Here is an 18,017-nt window from a genome sequence, read left to right as displayed (position 1 = left end):
CCAAAAATGTAAAGAGCACTGCCTGAAACCTGTTTACATAATTTAAATCAGTTAATTAATTTGTGCAATTTTACCTATTAGTATGCTACAAAAATAGATGGAGATATATGAATGTGTATTCATATCTTGTGTGTGTTTGGACTATTTCAATCATTTCATTTGTGTTTTGAACATAGGCGGAGTTTGACATTCGAGCCAGGGGGGGCAAAAAAAAAAAAAAAAAAACTCATTGTAGAAGCTGAGACCTGGCCTACCACTTGGGGAACACAGCACGAGCACATATGGATAAAACAAACATGCTAAATAAACATATATGTTTATTTTTAAAGAAGATTTTAAATTACATTCTAACAATTTAACAATTCGCTCTTATGAAATCCAATCGCGGTACGGCTATCTGGATGTGGGGGAATGCCCTGACACTTAAATTCAACTAAAATGTAACAGTGAACAATCAGTGTTGGACCTCTAGTCTGTTGAGATGTCTCTCCAAACGCAGAAACCAAGCGCAGTCACACCATAAACCGTTAAGACACGTTAAGAAATAAGATCCGTATTTTGCCGTAATCCAATGACACGGAAAAAAGTAATCCACAGCGATCAGTAGATCCACGCCGTTTAAACAATGTGGAATAAAACGTATAAAAGTCCAAATCTACACAAAACGCACAATCAATTAGTAAGCTGACAGCAAATTTATATAGGCTGCATGGCATTTAGGCAACCTTTATTGCAACGTTGGCACGGTAAGATGTCCAGACTAGTGCAACATTCATTTTCATTTTTTGCGTCCTGCATATGCGTCAACAATAGTCTCAGGTGAGAGCCAGAGCCCTGAAAAAATATTTTTTTTACTAAAGCAGTAGGCCTAGGCTATATGAAATCAGATGTATTACCTAGCACAATTCAGTTGTTTTGTGTTATTTAAAATATTTATAAAATATCTGGTCATGCCATGAAACAATGCAATTACCCGCTTCAGCCGCCAGGGGGGGCAGTGCTCCACCTGCCCCCCGCAAACTCCGCGTATGGTTTTGAACAATTTTCAGTGTCCTATATGCCAATAGCAAACCATCAAAGGTAGTCTACTCAGTGGCAGGTGAGCTTCTTTTGATCGCATGGCATCATTTCGTTGTCACTTGCTCTAATAGCACTCACACACTACTATTGGCCAAGCGTCCATGCTTAGGCAAGGTAACCCGATTTGTACAGGTCCTATCCCCTGACCAATCGGCTATCCTAACCTTAACCACTCGAAGTCAATGTCTAACCCCCAACCAATCGAGCTGCTTCGTAGGGCGTGGCCATAGTAGGATTCGTAAATACGCAACCACCAAAGGTAATGTAGCAGCGTCAACAAACCACAATTTTACCAGACTAATTCACTTTAAACAACAAACGTTTTAATTCGTAGGGACATAAACATATTTTTAACAATATTACCTTAAAATTGAATGGACAAACTAACGTTATCTTATTTTTTGGTTTACGTTAGCAATATGGAGGATCATGCTAGCTAACATGTTGTTGTAGTTAGCTAGCATTAAGTTAGCTTTCGGTTTTATGTTAGGCTAAAGTTTTGGCTAATTTTAAAGTCTGGTGGTAATTCCAATAGAACACTGCATTGTAATTAACTTTTCTTTAATTTCAGTCATAATTTAGTTGATTTAAGTCAAAGTAAAAAAGCCTTACGCTAACCAAATGTATTTGGAATATAATACATTCTGACTGAAAAAAGGGTTAGCTTAGGGGTTATCATTAGCTAAAGCTGTTAATTGGCACTTGGAAACAGTCTAAACAGTAACTTTCACTGTCTCACTCCTTTTAAAAGAATAAGTAACTATCTCTCTCTTTAAATAAAAAGATAGCATTTTTACTGTCTCAGCCATTTTAAAGAAAAAGTTGGCATTTATAAATAGCTTGCTATTTTGCCTTTAGTTGCAATATAGCCAGGGAATGGAGCAGTATAGTCCTTATTGATAAATTGTCAAAAACCTGGTAACATTACTGTCATTTAAACTCAAGCGTGCTGTGTATTAGGCCTTTTTCACAGCAGACATTTTAAATGGTCTTAGTAGGAAAAGGGGAAAAGCACAGGTGTTCTTAATAACATTAAGATGCATGTCCCAGTAAGCCATGACTTTGTGACAGTGAGCCATCATGCACAATACTAGGACCCTGTAATTGAAGCAGCTAAATAAAATACAGCCATCATTCAATTTGTTTTTTACACCGGTGCTTTCCCTTCTGTGATGTGATAAATTGTCTTCATTAAAAGGCCTATTGTAGTACACTTTAACACTAGTCTTGCAGTAGTTCAGTTATTGTATTGCTGTTAGCTGTAATGTGAATACTACAATCACATGGCTGTGGTTTAACTTTCTTTTCTTCAGTGAATTACAGAACTGTAGCTAACATAACTCACCACAAGCTACAGACAGCATGTTGCTTGATAGAAATGTTCCCATTTAATGGAGGCAGTTCTTTTAATTTGTCTTTTCATGGCTTAGAGATGGTGGTTAATACCTGCTCAACTGAATCACAGGAAAAGCAAATAAAGACATAGTTGTCTATTCCCTCACTCCCAGTCACATAGACATTCACAGTATGCACATAAGACAAAAACACTATCGCTTTGACACACTAACACACGTTTGCACATCCCCTCCCTCCTCAACCTGGGGTCACACTGTCATTTTATGATAGTAGCCAATTCTAGCAGGGATCATTTAATTCTCCAACATGATTGATACCAGTACAGGTTAAATGGGAGAAAAAGGTCTGTTCTATTAAGAGATCAGTGGCTAGTGGAGACCTCCCACTTAAATAGTAATATTTTCCCTTAAGTGTGTGTGTGTGTGTCACTCACTCAGTTTCTTGGTTATGTTGAGGGGACAGAGACAGTTTCAGAGAACCATCCACCGGTCAAATTAAATAACCTAGATAATTTAAAAAGCATTGACAGTGCAATTTGTCCATTCAGTGTTATTGCCTTGACCCCTATTAGTGTCAATGGGCTGTTTCATTTGAACCTAGATGCCTTATCAAGGTGTTATCTTCTCACTGCAGTGGAAGTGGTGTAAAACAAAGACAGAAAAAACCATAATGGTCCTTTCAAAGCCATTAGCTTAGATTGTAGTGATTGAGAAACATTACGAGGCTTTAATGTGCTAGCATGTTATTTCTAATAAAATCATTTAGCAGTAAAAATTGCAGATGAGGAAGTAATTATAAGCATATGGGTGGAAAAGCAGAGAGTTACTGCTTATTAAACAGCCAATTCTTCTTTTTTTTTTTTTTTTGATTAACAGACAATAGAGGGGACCTTGGCCTGCCCTGAAACAACTCGATGGATCTCAGTGCTGACTCCGGGACACTCCCCTCCCACACCACTGTAAGTTACTACTTCTGACAGTAGAGGACAAAGCAAAGCAAATTCATAAACTGATTTGTTTATTTATTTATTTTTGGTAAGATTTCAACTAAAAACATTTGCTATAAATAATTCCTGGGAATTGTATCTGTCTCAGTTTTGTTCTCAGAAACAAATCATGGAATATTTTCTATATGTTTCCTGACATTAAGCTGCAGGACACCTGCAGTAACTATACTGCCAATGAATCATGAATTACTCATTCAAGTTGTTTAACTGTTAGCTCTTTGTTAAAAAAAACTCTTTCAAGCTTTCCTATTGTGTGCAGGAGGAAATTACTTTCTTGAACATGCACTGTCTTTGTCCTACAGCCTCATCATATAGCCTAATTGTGTATTTGAATAGGTAAATTATAAGCATACATTTTTCTTATGTAGGTAGGAGGACCTGTGTTGGAGCAGGAGCTGTCTCTGCCTAACGCTCGATGTCAAGCAGAAAGTGGAGGCACCATCTTACTACAGTTGTTGGAATTTAAAACCCATCTACTTGAGGCTGTAGAGGAGCTGCATATTCGGAGGGTATAGTAGCAATTGTAACATTTGCCATATGTGTGTGGCTTTTCATATTGATGCAGGATTGATAAAAGATCTCTTTTGATTAAGATGTCCAGCACTATATTGTTCAAGCAGTTACTGAAACTGAGCTATGGTATATAGAAGGTACACTGTAAAAAAATCATATAGGAATTGAGTAAAATCCACTAATCTTTTCTCATCAACTTCAATGAAAATATATAAGTTTTATTAATTTCATGTTAATCCAACTTAAATTTTTTGACTTAAAATGATGAGTTGAATAAATGTATAGAACAGATGGGTTAGGTACATGTAATTCTGAGTGTACAGTCAACTCACTGAATTAAGTTTCTAAAGAAACATGATCAGCACGTGACCATTCTTTGTATAGCTTGAAGAACACATATGGAAACTTGCTGTGTGTCTTTAATACATGTCAAATGAAGTCATCAGTGTTTATTTCCTTAACTATGAAAAATGCGACATAAAGAAGGCTAGTATCAAATTCCATCCCTACCCCCTTACGTACACATAGTTTAATAAGTTCAGCAGCAGCCGTCTCGCTTATCGTCTTTGTGCTAACTGGTACAAAGTGGCTCCAACAGGAGCAGCTGCAGTTGTTCTTCATGCCAAATGAATAATTGACTTTTCACACTGAGAACATGTAAATAGAAAGCAAATCATACTGTAACATTTTAACTTCATTACACTAGTTGTCTTAAGTTAACTTAACTCAGTTGGTTTTACATTTCCAAAACTAATAAGATGACTTCAAACCAATTATTCAACCTTAGTTCAGTTAACACATTTTTAAGGCAGCTTAAAATGATTTACAGTGTAGCTCTAAAAGAAATGTCAAATTATGTCTTCCTCTGCATCACATCACTATTTACTGAGTAGAACTTAGACACTAATGGCTCTCTGTTTGGTTAAAGAGCAGTGTGATTTCATAGAAGAAGTAGGGGAGTTGGTATTAAAGTGTCCTAGAGAAAACCAGCTGCCCCTTTCAGCTATCTGGATAAGAGGCACATTGCGTCGAGATGGGGTCACATAAGCCGTTAGACCCCTGACCAATACGTGGAAAGTAAATTTGTTTGTAAAAGTAACAAAAATAAATAATAATGCAATCTACCCTCCAGCAAGTGCTTTCAACCTGACAACACATTGTGAGTGTGCTTAAAGGTTAGGCGAGCAAAAATGGGATGTTGGTCATTTGTTGCCGTTTAGTTTTTATTGTTATAGTCATGTTAACTGGGACACGAGCATAAGATGGTATATCAGTCTGATCCTCCTCAGGCACTGCTGTTATCAAAGTAGCACTTTGTAGTTGTGGCGTTTATGGGGTGGAGAGGTTAAGAAGCGAGAGGATGTCATGATGGTGCCGGACATTCCTGAGCAGGTCAAATTCCATGGGTTTGTTTTCTTTTCTTTTTTAAATACAGTACAACTCACTGCTTTAGTTGGTGAGAATGTGCTATACTTAACCCTAAATGGAAAAGGACTACATGTATGAAACATGTATGTGTTGTCAAAGGTGAGTACATATGACATTTAGTGTGAGATAAGAAGCTTTTTACAATAGTCAAATAAATACTAATTATTCTAATTGAAATATAAATGAAAACTTACATTGCCTTACATTGACTTATCACAATAACACATATAGGCTACTTGAAAACTTTAGCTTTGTCTAACTTCTTCCAACTAGACTATTAAATAAACTATAACTTTTTCATGCCCAGATACTTTTTTTAATGTCCAGTAAAAAGCATCTATTCAGTAAAGAGACGGCAATAAAACAGTAAAGAGATGAAAAGCTAATGGCAAATATATTATGTTAAGTCATGAATTTTAATACAATAAGCAAAATCAAATATTATGAGATATTGTTTAGACAAATACAAATGAAAAGGTTTTATTGCCCTAAGTTGATCTGCAGTTGCCTACTTTGATTTACATGGACTACCAGGCTTAAACACACACACACACACACACACACACACACACACACACACACACACACACACAAAATAAGGATTCCTCAGTGGAAAAATAACAGCTTCATCTCCTTTTTTTTAAGTGCAGTGCCACGCTGGTAGCATAGTTTAATTGGAACTTATAAAATAAACTCAGTGAGTTAACCAGCTCCCACATGCACATAAAAAGTCCCATGGATGTAGAGAGCAATTGACTTTTACCTGCCTTCTCCCAGGGAAGAGGGAGGATAGGGATGACTTTCCACAAATATCACCTCCCCTCTAATGTTCCTCTTTCTGCTATGTGTGCTTCTACAAAAGATACGGAGGAATGAACCAGGAAAACATACTGCAGTTTGCAGTTTTGGCTCAACTCCAGAGAGTTATCTGCACACAGAATTGAAGAGATAACAATTTTTTAGCCAATACCATGCCTGCTAAGATCGCATTGTACCAGCCATCACCCCATCTAAATTTACTGTCTAATTTCATTAAGCAGGTGTCACCAAGTTGTCTGTGTGTCTAATTGTGAATTGCTTCTTACTCAGTATGTGTGATTGTTCCTTGGATGGTTGAGTATCAGCTGTTATGTAAATGATGCCTTTCCATATTACAGGATGCAGAGACACGCTTTGAGGATCAGATCAGTAAATTGGCGTTGGAGAAACAGGAGCTGGACTGGGAGAAGGTACAGCTGGGCCTAGTAGGCATTACATCAAGATCTTTAATATATTTATGTTGGTACTTAGAAATATGGACATTCACAAAAGATCATACGTACCCATATTCTTATTTTAAAATAATTAATTTTGATATTTTATACTTCATTAATCATCATCAATTGTTTTGATCGATTAAGTATTTTCCTGTTTGACAGGAATCCCTACAACATCAAATTGAAACAGTGGCAAACCAGCACACAGAGTCACTCATCAATGTTAAAAAGCAGGTATGTTTTTACTGTTTGGTTAAAGTTTTTATATACTGTATCTAAAAAAAGACTCAACAATTCATTAAAACCTTCTGAAGATTTCCTTTTTTTTCCCTCAAGCTTCAGGCAAAAATAAGAAACATTGAGGAAGAGAAGGTATGAAGGTCATATTCCTAAAAACGTCAACAAGATACTCAGAGCATTTTATTCAATTAATGTTTTTAGTGCAGTAGTACATTCACTCATCTCAGTTGCATAATCTTGGCCCTTGGAGTGAATTCTTTTGTGCTGTGATTTGGTATTTATTTCTTTTTTGACACTCACAATAATAATATAACATTTCAGGGGAAATACCAGGTCAGTGCTGAGTTAAAGGATAAGGAGATTAACAACTTGAAAGAAGAGCTGAAGACGCTTCAAGTACGGAGATGTGCAACACTCACAGCCTCTTCTCTCTGTCTCTATCACACACACACACACACACACACACACACACACACACACACCAGCACTCCCAGTCAATTCCCTCTTTTTTTTCTGTCTCTCGTTCTTTCTTTAAAATCAGAATAATTTGATTTATTTTTACCAATAAACTGTTGAAAGAGATAAGTAAATAACGAAAGCTAATGCCCAACCACAGTCAAAGGCTTAGGGCGTTAGGCTCAGTCTGGCTCCTAGAGTGTTCGTCTTCAGGATTGACACCACAGAGCTGATATACAGCCATCCCCACGGTCCGCTGCACTTTAACAACCCAGCCATATTACAGAGACAATAGAGACTGTTTTTGATATTCTATCTGGGAGACCCTGACTGTGTTGTTTGGCTAAAGTGAGGCCCAGTTGTGTTAATTCTTGTGACATGGTCTGGTGGGTTCCTTTTAATTTAACACATTTTCACATCAGTGGCAGCTTGGATTGAAGTGATTTAATTGCCATACCTTGACAATTTGCTAAATTACAAATTTGAGCTCCAGTGGAACAGTATGGTTCAATTAACCCTTAATAAATCTAAATAATTCATCATAGCAGTGTATTTCAATCTCAATAAATAACCTGGTTGATGAATATCTATAGAAATAAAGTTCAGTATTTACTAGATAAATTAAAGTGTCATTTTTACTTTACATTTTTTAATCTCTACAGCTCAGTAAGCAAGCATCTCATTGTGTTTCTTTTTGAAAAAAAACCTTGGACCTTTGTAGTGTTCTCTGTTTGTTCTCCAGTTTACAGTACAATACACTTTTATAACACCTCACACAGTTAACTGTTTAAGGATGCTCAGGATTAGCAATGACAATAAAGCAAAGTGTGCCATAACTACAGCCAGCAGATGGATGTGCTTAACACTCTTTCAGCAGTTAGGCTAACTCAGCAGTGAGCACAAAGCAGTTTCTATATAAACAATAAAAAAATAATAGAGCCTTATACAAACAGGTCTTACATAACTGCTCACAAAAAACTATTATTGGTAGCCACAGGCTGCTGTAAACAAACACCAGTCTCACTGTCTTCATCAAAGAGTCCAGTCAAGACAGTAAAAAAAGCTCAGCTATGGTGAGAAATGTTGAAACAGAACGTCAGTAGAGTTAAGTACAGTATCCCCGTTAATCACACAGTACAGTAGGGCGGGACAAGGCAGAACACTCTGTTGTGACACGCCTCGGCAGTCGGCATCTGGCCACATTTCTAAATAAAAGCATAGGGCCTCTACTAATAATTATATATAAAAAAAATCAGATTTTATGCAAGCAAATATGTTAGAAACAATGCATCTGCGAGTTCATCCTAAATTGTATCAGGTGCACACTTTTTTAATCGATGCACTTGCATCATGCACTCTTATCTTGGCACACCAATGCAAATTGGTGAATCTTACCCTTCCTAGTCTCAAAATCAAACAAATGACAGAGGGAAAACTGCCCACAACTACACTAATAAAAAAGGCAAATGTAATCTTTATATACAATGCAGGTATAGACCCTCTTGATTTACCATATTTCAGCATTTATTAATAATTAACCATATATTTTGGAAGGTTATTGATTAATCCTTGTACACATGAAGTGTGTTTTGGAACAGTCATATTACCCTCTAAAATTAGCATAAATTGCTGCTGTCTCAAATAATTGGTTGTCTTTGTAAGCAGGCTGGCAGACGTAGACGGTGCTTCTCAATCTGACCCCTTTAACACATTAAACAAAAATGTTGGAAAAACCTATATGGTTGTAGGTTTATGGAAGACTTAGGTGCGCGTATTTGGCGGTGGTTTAGGGGTCCTACCTCAAGGAAATGTTTTGTTTTTCAATAAAACAAAAAAGCAATGTCACCTCATTTGGACCATTATTATTACCATAGCTGTGTCTAAAACGATGGAAAAGCTAGAGCAGATAATAAATTAATAACACTCAAAAAGCTTAAACACTTGGTAAAGAAGTCCATTGGGGACCAACTACAATCATTAGATCGGAGAAAAGTCATTTAGTTAGTTTTGATGCTCACATTGATTTTACATTTATTCGGCTGCGGTGCTGCCACCTAAGTCTTATAATAATAATGAGGGGCAACCCTGATCTAATTGCGTCCAGAGGCATTTTAGTCTTCACCATTGATAACACCCCTTGGAAATCTAAATGAACTGAGAGGTTCTAGACTAATACACATTTGCAAATTAGTGTCGGGATGCCACGCTGACAAAACAATTTTACCTCAAGGTTAGCTGATTTAAAATATTTTATTACGATTAATCGCATGATTGTCCATAGTTAACTCGCGATTAATCATAAATGAATTGCACATTTTTGTTTTTAATGCTCTTATCAACATGGGAGCGGACAAATATACTTGCCTTATGCAAATGTTTAATATTATTGCAACAATCCAAAACCTGACAAATACTGTCGAGAATATTCACCAGAATAACCTCAAAGTTACTACATGCTCAAAAAATATGTATGGCAAACTTAAGCCCATCAAGCAACAACAGATGGGCACATATGACATCTAGCGTTGCCTGCTTTTGGTGAGGGGGAGGAGGGTTTCCTGCATCAGCCGTATGCTTGGCCAGCAAATGGTATTTGAGACTCAACGTACCCCGGTGGTAACTCAATTCACATCGACAGTACATGCAAATAAGACTTGTCAGAGAACCATCTTGAAGGGCTTTGAAACTGAACTGGCCATTCAAAAGACCCTTTTCTTTATCCATTCTGCTCAAGGAGGTTTGTTACTGCTAACCATGCACAATGGTACTGCTACTGCATCGCTTCCTGATTTCCTAAACTACGGAGCGGCCCGAGGCCCAAATCACAGAACTCGCATGCATTAATCGTGCGTCAAAAAATGTGGCCGTGTGTGTGTATAAATATGTGGCATCTTGATTTATTGTGTACACAAATGTTGGGTAAATGTGCAGAAACTCTTGTAACTGATTTTTTTTTTTAAGCTTCACTCAAATTAAGCCACAATGTTTGGATCATCAGAGTTGATTTTCTTTCACTTATGTTTCACAGTTACTGAAGTACAACTTGGAGAAGAAATCAAGTGAGCTGGTAAGTAAGGATGTTCTACTTTCTATACAAATTGTAGACAGAGGATGGAAGTGAGAAAAATTAAAAGAGGAGGATAAGGGAATGGTGCTAAGGAGGGATAGGTTTAGAGGGAAGAGCTTATCAGAAGTAACGGATAGGGAGTGTGTGACACTTTGAACTGCCAGCACAGCAGAGAAAATATCTCTATTAAAATGTTTTATAACTGGGCCTCGCTCGGTTTAACCTTCTTCACATAACTGGCTCAGCAGAGTGAGAGGGAGTCGAAGTGAGCTGGTGTATTGGAGAGAGGGATAGGAGGGAGTGAGAATGAGAGCAAAGGAAGGGATTGAGTGGGAAAACGAAAGTGAAGTAAAGAATCTGCTCAGCTTAATACAGACAATCAAACTATAATGGCAGTTTGAAGAGCGATAAAGCGCTCTGAGGCATGTATTGAGTTGATTCCTTTATCCCACAAAAAAGACAATCCCTTGACATCGGTTTCCCCTGTAACAGTATGCTATATCTATCAAAATGTGCCACTGCCATTAGCCTCCTCTTGTTTTGTGCCTGCCTTTTAAACTGAGCAAACTACATGGAGCATGCTTCTTTTTTAAAGTCTAACTCTTTTCCTTAAGGAAAACTTTGACATTTTGGGGAAAGCATCTATTTGCTTTTTTTTTGGCTGAGATTTAATCTGATGTCTGTGCGCTGACTACAGACCAGCCAGCAGCCAATTAGTTAGCTTGACAGAAAGACTGAAAGCAGTGGGAAACAGCTAGCCTGACTCTGTCCAAAGTTACAACAAATCAGCCCACCAGAACCTTTTAAAGCTCACTAATTTCCATTTTATATCTTGTTTTTTAATTCATACAAAAAAACGAAGTGTGAAAATGACATGTTTGGATTTTACAGGATGTTTTTTGCTAGACAATTGCTTGGCGGTGATTAACTGGAGCCTTGACATCACTTTAGTAGGTGGATTCTTTTGGACAAAGCCAGGCTACAGGGTTTCCGCGGGGTCTTAAATTTCAAAATCAAAATTTAAGGCCTTAAAAAGTCGTAAATTTGCTGAAATATTGGGTCTAGGTCTTAAATTAATTTTAAACAGGTCTTAATTTCCCTAGGTCCATGTAACACTACCTCTAATGCTCATTGGAATGCTCTCGCAGCACTTAAGAATGTTTTTTTTCTTTTTTCGCCGTAGCGCAGAGATCGACAAGTGGCTGATGGTCAGCCACTCTGGTACATAGCTCATTACAGCAGCATGTGCCGGTGGCTGATTGCATATACCACTGTGACAGCGGCATAAACCGATCCACTGGCGGCACTGGCCGCTCACTAATAGGCCTGGCAAACTCGATTCTTTTTAAAGATTCGGGTTATTCTGAGTCACTCACTAAACTGATCTGGGTTGTGCGAGTCACTTGAGTCAGTATTGCTAAATCGCAAAGGAAACTCAGTCCTACTCACCACCGCATGCAGCTGCTCACAGGAGAGCCATTTAGTAGGGGTGTGCAAAAAAATCGATTCGAATCGCGATTCAAGCTCTACCGATTCAAAATCGATTCATAGAATCCAAAAATTGATTCATTTTTTAAAATTATTTTTTATTTATTTTTTTAAATTGTATGTCTACTGCAATCACATGGGAAAAGTAACTACATTTACATACTGTGAATTGTTTTTTTAATCAATCAAGAATCGTTTTTGAATCGAAAATCGTTTTTGAATCGAATCTTGAGCCTGAAAATCGATATCGAATCGTGACATTTTCTGAATCGTGCACCTCTACCATTTAGTCTCGGGAAAGAAAGCATTTTGAGCCAGACTGTTTATTTATTGTCTTAACTTAGTGTAGCCTAAGCAATATATAGGCTTTCAATGTAGACATAGAAACAGGAACGGAGAAATGAAATTGATATGCTACATCTATACACCAAACCTATAACCTATAAGCATGTTTTTTCAGAAGTGAAAGAATGGCTTTTGTTGTGGCTTTGCTTTTCACCCTGACTCGAGGAGAAACTAAACTCCCTTGTCTGCTACAGCCACTCATGACAACGTAGCCGGCTGATTCGCGCAACTCATGAGTCATACGCGACTCATGAGTCCCATGTTCTACCGAGCTTGCAATTTTTCGGACTGTCTGCTCTACCTAATTTTAATATACTACATTTATACACCAAACCTATAGGCCTAGTCTACATGAAGAACATTGTATGTTATTTCAGAAGTGAAAGAATGGCTTTTGTTGTGGATTTGCTTTTCACCCTGACTCGAGGAGAGACTTGACTCGCTCTACAGATCCACTCATGACAACGTAGCCGGCTGATTCGCGCAACTCATGAGTCATAATGACTCTGCTCTGTCATAATGACTCATGAGTCCCATGGTCTGCGAGCTTGCAATGTTTCCGGCTCTGAGTCTGCGGGTCGGGAAGTTCCTATAACCTGTCTCGGACTGTCTCTGTTCACTCAGTCGCTTGAGTTGACTTGTGGAGTTGCGGTTGCCTACGAAATTGTAAGTTATAAAGCTTTTGGCAGCTGAGATGGCTAGGACTAGTAGTAGCTAATGTTGCAAGATGTTTGTGTGTGGCACTGTTATCATTTTAGATTGAATTGTAGTAGGACTCAACTGATCCGAGTTAATGATACTAGAGACTCGCAACTCATGAGTTAATTTAAAGACACGGATGAAAGATCCAAGTGAGTCACGACTCAAACAGGTTTACTCACTACACCGACCTGTGCCAGTTGTGTTCCACCGGCACACCGTTTAACGGCATGTGAACGTGGTAACTTTAGGCAACTGTCAGTGACAAACTGACTGTGTTAAGTCATTTAATATATGCTTGCAGATGTTCCCAAAGTATTAGCGCTAACATGAGCTAACATGGCTATACATGTTAGCCTCACTACCGTAGTGGCTAACCGTTTATGTTACCGTTACTCATTAAAAGTGGCCTTATGGTGAATAATAAATAATGTTATGTATGCCTGGTTAAAATTCCGTAATGTGTAGTTTTGTATGATGGAATGTGTGATCACATTCTACTATTTAACATACCAAAGGCGAGCATAGATATACAAATATATGTATAATTATACAGTCTATACTGGCGGTATAGGCACATTCTCTCATATTCTGCCACTTGGGCAGAGTGATTTGCTCGCAGCACCTGAGAAGCCCCGTGGTGAGGAGCAGAGAGTAACAACGGTGCTAATCACTCTGCCCAAGTAGCAGTGCTTCGCCTTCTGAGAATATAGTTCCCAGTTTGTATACGGTTAGAAGATGGCTGTGTCTCATGTGACCTTGTTATTTGTACACGCTGTGACTATACAAATCACAACATGTAAATAGGAAAATGTTGGCTTTATCTGATCTGTGCTAAGCTAGGCTAGTGGTGGGTGCGTCAGAGAGAGTTACGACACGCACGGAGATGAGAAGGGTATGTATGGACTTATCTAACTCTGGGGGATACGGTGAATAAGCTAAAGTCCCTATAAGTCGGCATGTTCCTTTAAAAGACAGATATGAGAGTGGCATTGATCTTGACATTTTTGTGCTAAGCACTTTGCTATTGCTGTATTGCTATTTTTTTTCTGGCACTCATTTTTTGTCTGTTTTAACTATACCCCTTACACAGGAACAGAAATTAGCCTTGCAGACCCGGTCAAAGGATAGCCACTTGAACCAGTTGGGGGAGGTTGAGAAGCGTTTCAGTGCTCTATCCAGGCAGTGTGCCATGGTCAAGCAGGCCCACGAGAAACTAGAGCAAAATGGTAATTAATGGATGTATGGATGGATATATCATCAGAAAGGTATGTGTATATATATTAATGTGTATGTGTGTTCTCCCTGTTGTGAAAGCTGTAGGTAAGCAAATTATACAATGCTGCAAAGACACAATTTTCCAGCCAGCCAGAACTGTACTAACAACGTTCTACAGGATACTGTGCAGTACAGCAGTTCATGCTATTGAATGTTACTGAGGTAGCATACCTAAAAAAAGGTACTCAAAGTTGACTTTATTAGATCTTACCAGAAAAGGCCCTATTTTGCTTCTAGAATACCCTAAATTAATCTTTAGGGTCTGAATATACAAGGTGCTGGAAGCAATTCACAGAGATCTTGGTCCATGCTGACTTGATACAGTAGTATGAATCAGCTTCTGCACGAGTTTTTGCAGCACGTTCATTTCTACAAATGTCCAGTTGCACTTCATCGCAAATATATTATTTTGTAGTTGAGATCTGGGTAATGAGCAAAGGTCACTGTCATGTTCCTTTTAAATGCTAAAGGAAGTTAATGTGAGCCAATAAAACATTACCGCAACATTAAAACCAGCAGCCTTTTCTGTTGACATGACTCCATGGATCCATACTGTTAAAAATAAATGAAAATTATGCATCCTGCTGTTAGAGACATTTGCTGCCCTTAAGCCATCCACCTGGTCCACCTGTCCATTGTAGCTTACTCTACTTTTTGTCAGCTGATAGCAGAGTAACCAGGCATAATCTGCTACTGTAGCCCAGGTGCTTCAAGGTTTAATAAACTGTGTTCTGAGATTTCTTTTTGCCAACTATGTTGTTTTGGACCCCGACTATCCACTGAGTGGATGATTTTAGTGTTCACTCTTAATCACTCTTAATGGTGAGCTCTAGACAGTATAGTCTCAAATCCCAGCAGAAGCTAAAGCTGCTTAAATCATGTCAGTAAAAGAGTAAATAAAACCGCACTCTGTTTTGAAATGTATGCATAACCCACTGTTTATACAGTTGGCACATTCTGCGACGGCGGTCGCTTATTTAAAAAAGTCTGACACCCCTGGAAATTGTTACACTGATCATTTATTGTAAGGGACACACAACAACCAGGGTGAAAATATTAGTGCACTAGTTGCAACATATGTTGCTTATTTTGAGTTTGTGAGTTTTAGAGGATCCCTTCCCTCATGTGTGTCACTAATTACTAGTAATGTAAGACAATTGTAGTGATGTCATAGCATTATGTATGATGGTGTCTTGCCGTGTGTAATTCTTACAGTTGATGAGGCCATGAAAATAAATAAGAAACTGACTATTGCAAATGAAAAACAAGAAGCAACCATTGTCTCACTAAATAAGGTATGTAGAATTGTGCTTTAACATTTGGAATTATTTGAGGCAAGATGTCAAATGTGTTATACTGTATCACAGCAAATAAAGATCCAAGGTTGCCCAGGAAATAATATTAAAGGAGACCTATTATGCTTTTCTGTATTTTCTGTCACATCTATAATGTTACAATGTTGAATGTTCATATTAACATAGCCAAAGCTTACAGTAAAATAATTAAGTAAATGAATTTAAAAGAAATCCCTGTGAGCCAAAACCTCAGATTTCCCACTGTTCTGAATGCTCTGGTTTCAACAGTTTTTCTACTCACTCTCTCTCTATCATGTCACTTCGGGAAGGTTTTCTGGATATGGTTATCTGCTACATGTAGCTATATGCTAACGTCAGCAAAATCTGTAATCTTGGTTGATATGTTGTTAATTTCTCCCCAATTTTGGGCAAGTTACAACTTGCAACTACCTACCATGTGCTGGTCTACAACTTTCTGAAACTGCCGACCTGACTTGAATAGCTGACTTTGCTATGAGTTGATAGGGTATTGAAACAGGTGACGTTCCTTATGTTCTAAAACCAGCCACTGGCAACAAGCTGAGTCACAGGCGACACTATCAGCTGGTTTAAGGCGAGCTGAGATGGGCCAGTTCCGACCGCTGCAACTTTTGCCTGCTATGTTCTCAAATGGTTTTGTCTCAATGCATATCTTCGGTCTGATCTGGGCTCTACAGTCTATTGCTAACTACATGTAGCTACATGCTAATGCCAGAAAAAGCTGTAATCTTTGCTGCCTTGTTAATTTCTCCCCAATTTCGAAAAACGCATTCCTGCTGGAACATGTCCAGTTGTGTAGTATTTGATAAAGAAGCCTTTATTGGTGATTTTTCCTGGTTATAAAGTCCCGCTGTATACTCTGTTGCAGTTAATTTGGCTGCAACAGAAGTAGTACAGAGACAGCAAGAGTGGAGCGAAGAAGCGGAAATGCTGACCAATCAGAGCAGACTGGGTTTTTTCGGGAGGGTGGCTTAAAGAGACAGGCACTCTAACAGCGTCTCAGACTGAGGGTAAATACAGGTGCAGCAATGGGCAGTATGAGAAAAATAAAGTGTTATTTGAACATTAAAGCATGTAAACATGTTCTAGTAGAAACACAAAACACAAGTATCAACCTAAAACAAGTATAATATGTCTCCTTTAAAGAAATAGAAGTATTTAAACAAAGTAATCAACTTGGAAAACTATGTTCTGTTGAAATGTTTGAATGTCTGGTGCTTTCTCAGGAGTTGGAGGAGGTCAGTAACAAGCTGATCAAGGCCAAGATGTCATCAGTTAGACATGACAAGGCCCATAGTCCTTCAGGCAGAGAACAGCATTTTCAGCAGCTGCAACAGAAACTGAACATGGTGATTTCTTTTACATCAAAATCAAACTCCAATTCTGACACACAATTAGCCAGAAAGCTAATAATGGCTCTTTATTTTTCTGTATTTCTTTCGCATGTTTAGGAAACTGAAATGAACAAGAAACTCTGGGATGAAAATCTAGCTATGAGAGCAGAAAAGCAGGTAAGAAACTAGAAAATAGGAAGGGAACAGTGTGTGACCACAGTGTGTGACCATATATATATATATATATATATATATATATATATATATATATATATATATATGCAATCTCGCCAGATTTCATGAAGTTTATGAGTGTTATTTGTTTATTAAAAAAACATCAACAGTGGCCGGGTTGGCTCAGTGGGTAGAGCAGGCGCACATACACTGAGAGGTTTATGCCTCGACGCAGAGGTCCAGGGTTCGAATCCGACCTGTGAAGATTTCCTGCATGTCTTCCCCCTCTCTCTCCCCTTTCTCACCTAGCTATCTAAAAAAAAAAAAAAGCCCAAAAAAATAATCTTTAAAAAAAACAAAAACATCAACAGTGGTTGACAAACAGCGGAATGAACTGTCATAAGGACACAGATTATTAACACAAAACAGAAATTCAAAACGTACCCTACTTACTGGAATCGCCTTAATGAAATAAAACATAGAAAGAAAAATATCTTACTTCTGTGTGTGATAAACTGACAGTTACTCGTAGTCGCTACAGTCCTCATTTATTACCCAGTCCCTCCAGGATTTTGCTGCCTTTTTTTGAGATTGTTGCGACCCAAAATGCCTGATTTCACGGGAGCTTTTGTAAAAACCAAAAAAAAATGCTCAGGATGCTGCAAAAGTTGGTATAATATGAAAATGGCTGGTGGATTTAAGACAAAAAAATAATAATTTATATGAATGAATCAAATTTGAACACGTGTCAGTGGCATGTTGATCTTTACATTGTTAGTTAATTTCCTAACCTGGCCTGGGACACACATTCATACGGTTTGATAAAGTACTTATTGGACTTTAACTTATCATTGATAACGAGCGCAGCTGTCCTCAATTTAGGTCATCGTGTCGTCTCATCTCCTTTTTTTCCTGCATCCACCGTGTGTGTTGTTTGTGTGTTTGTGTGTGTGTGTGTGTGTG

General features: G+C 38.1%; 1 protein-coding gene across 6 annotated transcripts in view; it reads left to right on the top strand.

Moving 5' to 3' along the window:
- The first annotated feature begins 1,078 nt into the window (after positions 1-1,078).
- LOC116057600 (sporulation-specific protein 15) overlaps positions 1,079-18,017 on the top strand; it is a 30,658-nt gene continuing 13,719 nt past the window's right edge. For 3 of the 6 annotated variants that reach the window (XM_036002702.1, XM_036002703.1, XM_036002700.1), the window contains exons 1-12: positions 1,169-1,339; positions 3,312-3,394; positions 3,811-3,951; positions 6,541-6,612; positions 6,802-6,873; positions 6,976-7,011; positions 7,201-7,275; positions 10,364-10,402; positions 14,028-14,163; positions 15,428-15,507; positions 16,773-16,895; positions 16,998-17,057. In XM_036002702.1, the coding sequence (XP_035858595.1) occupies positions 3,350-3,394; positions 3,811-3,951; positions 6,541-6,612; positions 6,802-6,873; positions 6,976-7,011; positions 7,201-7,275; positions 10,364-10,402; positions 14,028-14,163; positions 15,428-15,507; positions 16,773-16,895; positions 16,998-17,057 (879 nt within the window). In that variant the 5' untranslated portion in view covers positions 1,169-1,339; positions 3,312-3,349. Of the gene's footprint in view, positions 1,100-1,168; positions 1,340-3,311; positions 3,395-3,810; positions 3,952-6,540; positions 6,613-6,801; positions 6,874-6,953; positions 7,012-7,200; positions 7,276-10,363; positions 10,403-14,027; positions 14,164-15,427; positions 15,508-16,772; positions 16,896-16,997; positions 17,058-18,017 lie in introns of those variants that run through there. The other 3 variants (XM_031310141.2, XM_036002704.1, XM_036002701.1) reach the window with 3 other exon arrangements.

This window comes from Sander lucioperca, chromosome 7 (genome assembly GCF_008315115.2).
Source record: "Sander lucioperca isolate FBNREF2018 chromosome 7, SLUC_FBN_1.2, whole genome shotgun sequence".
NCBI classification, from domain to species: domain Eukaryota; kingdom Metazoa; phylum Chordata; class Actinopteri; order Perciformes; family Percidae; genus Sander; species Sander lucioperca.
This window is presented reverse-complemented; position numbering and strand designations above follow the sequence as displayed.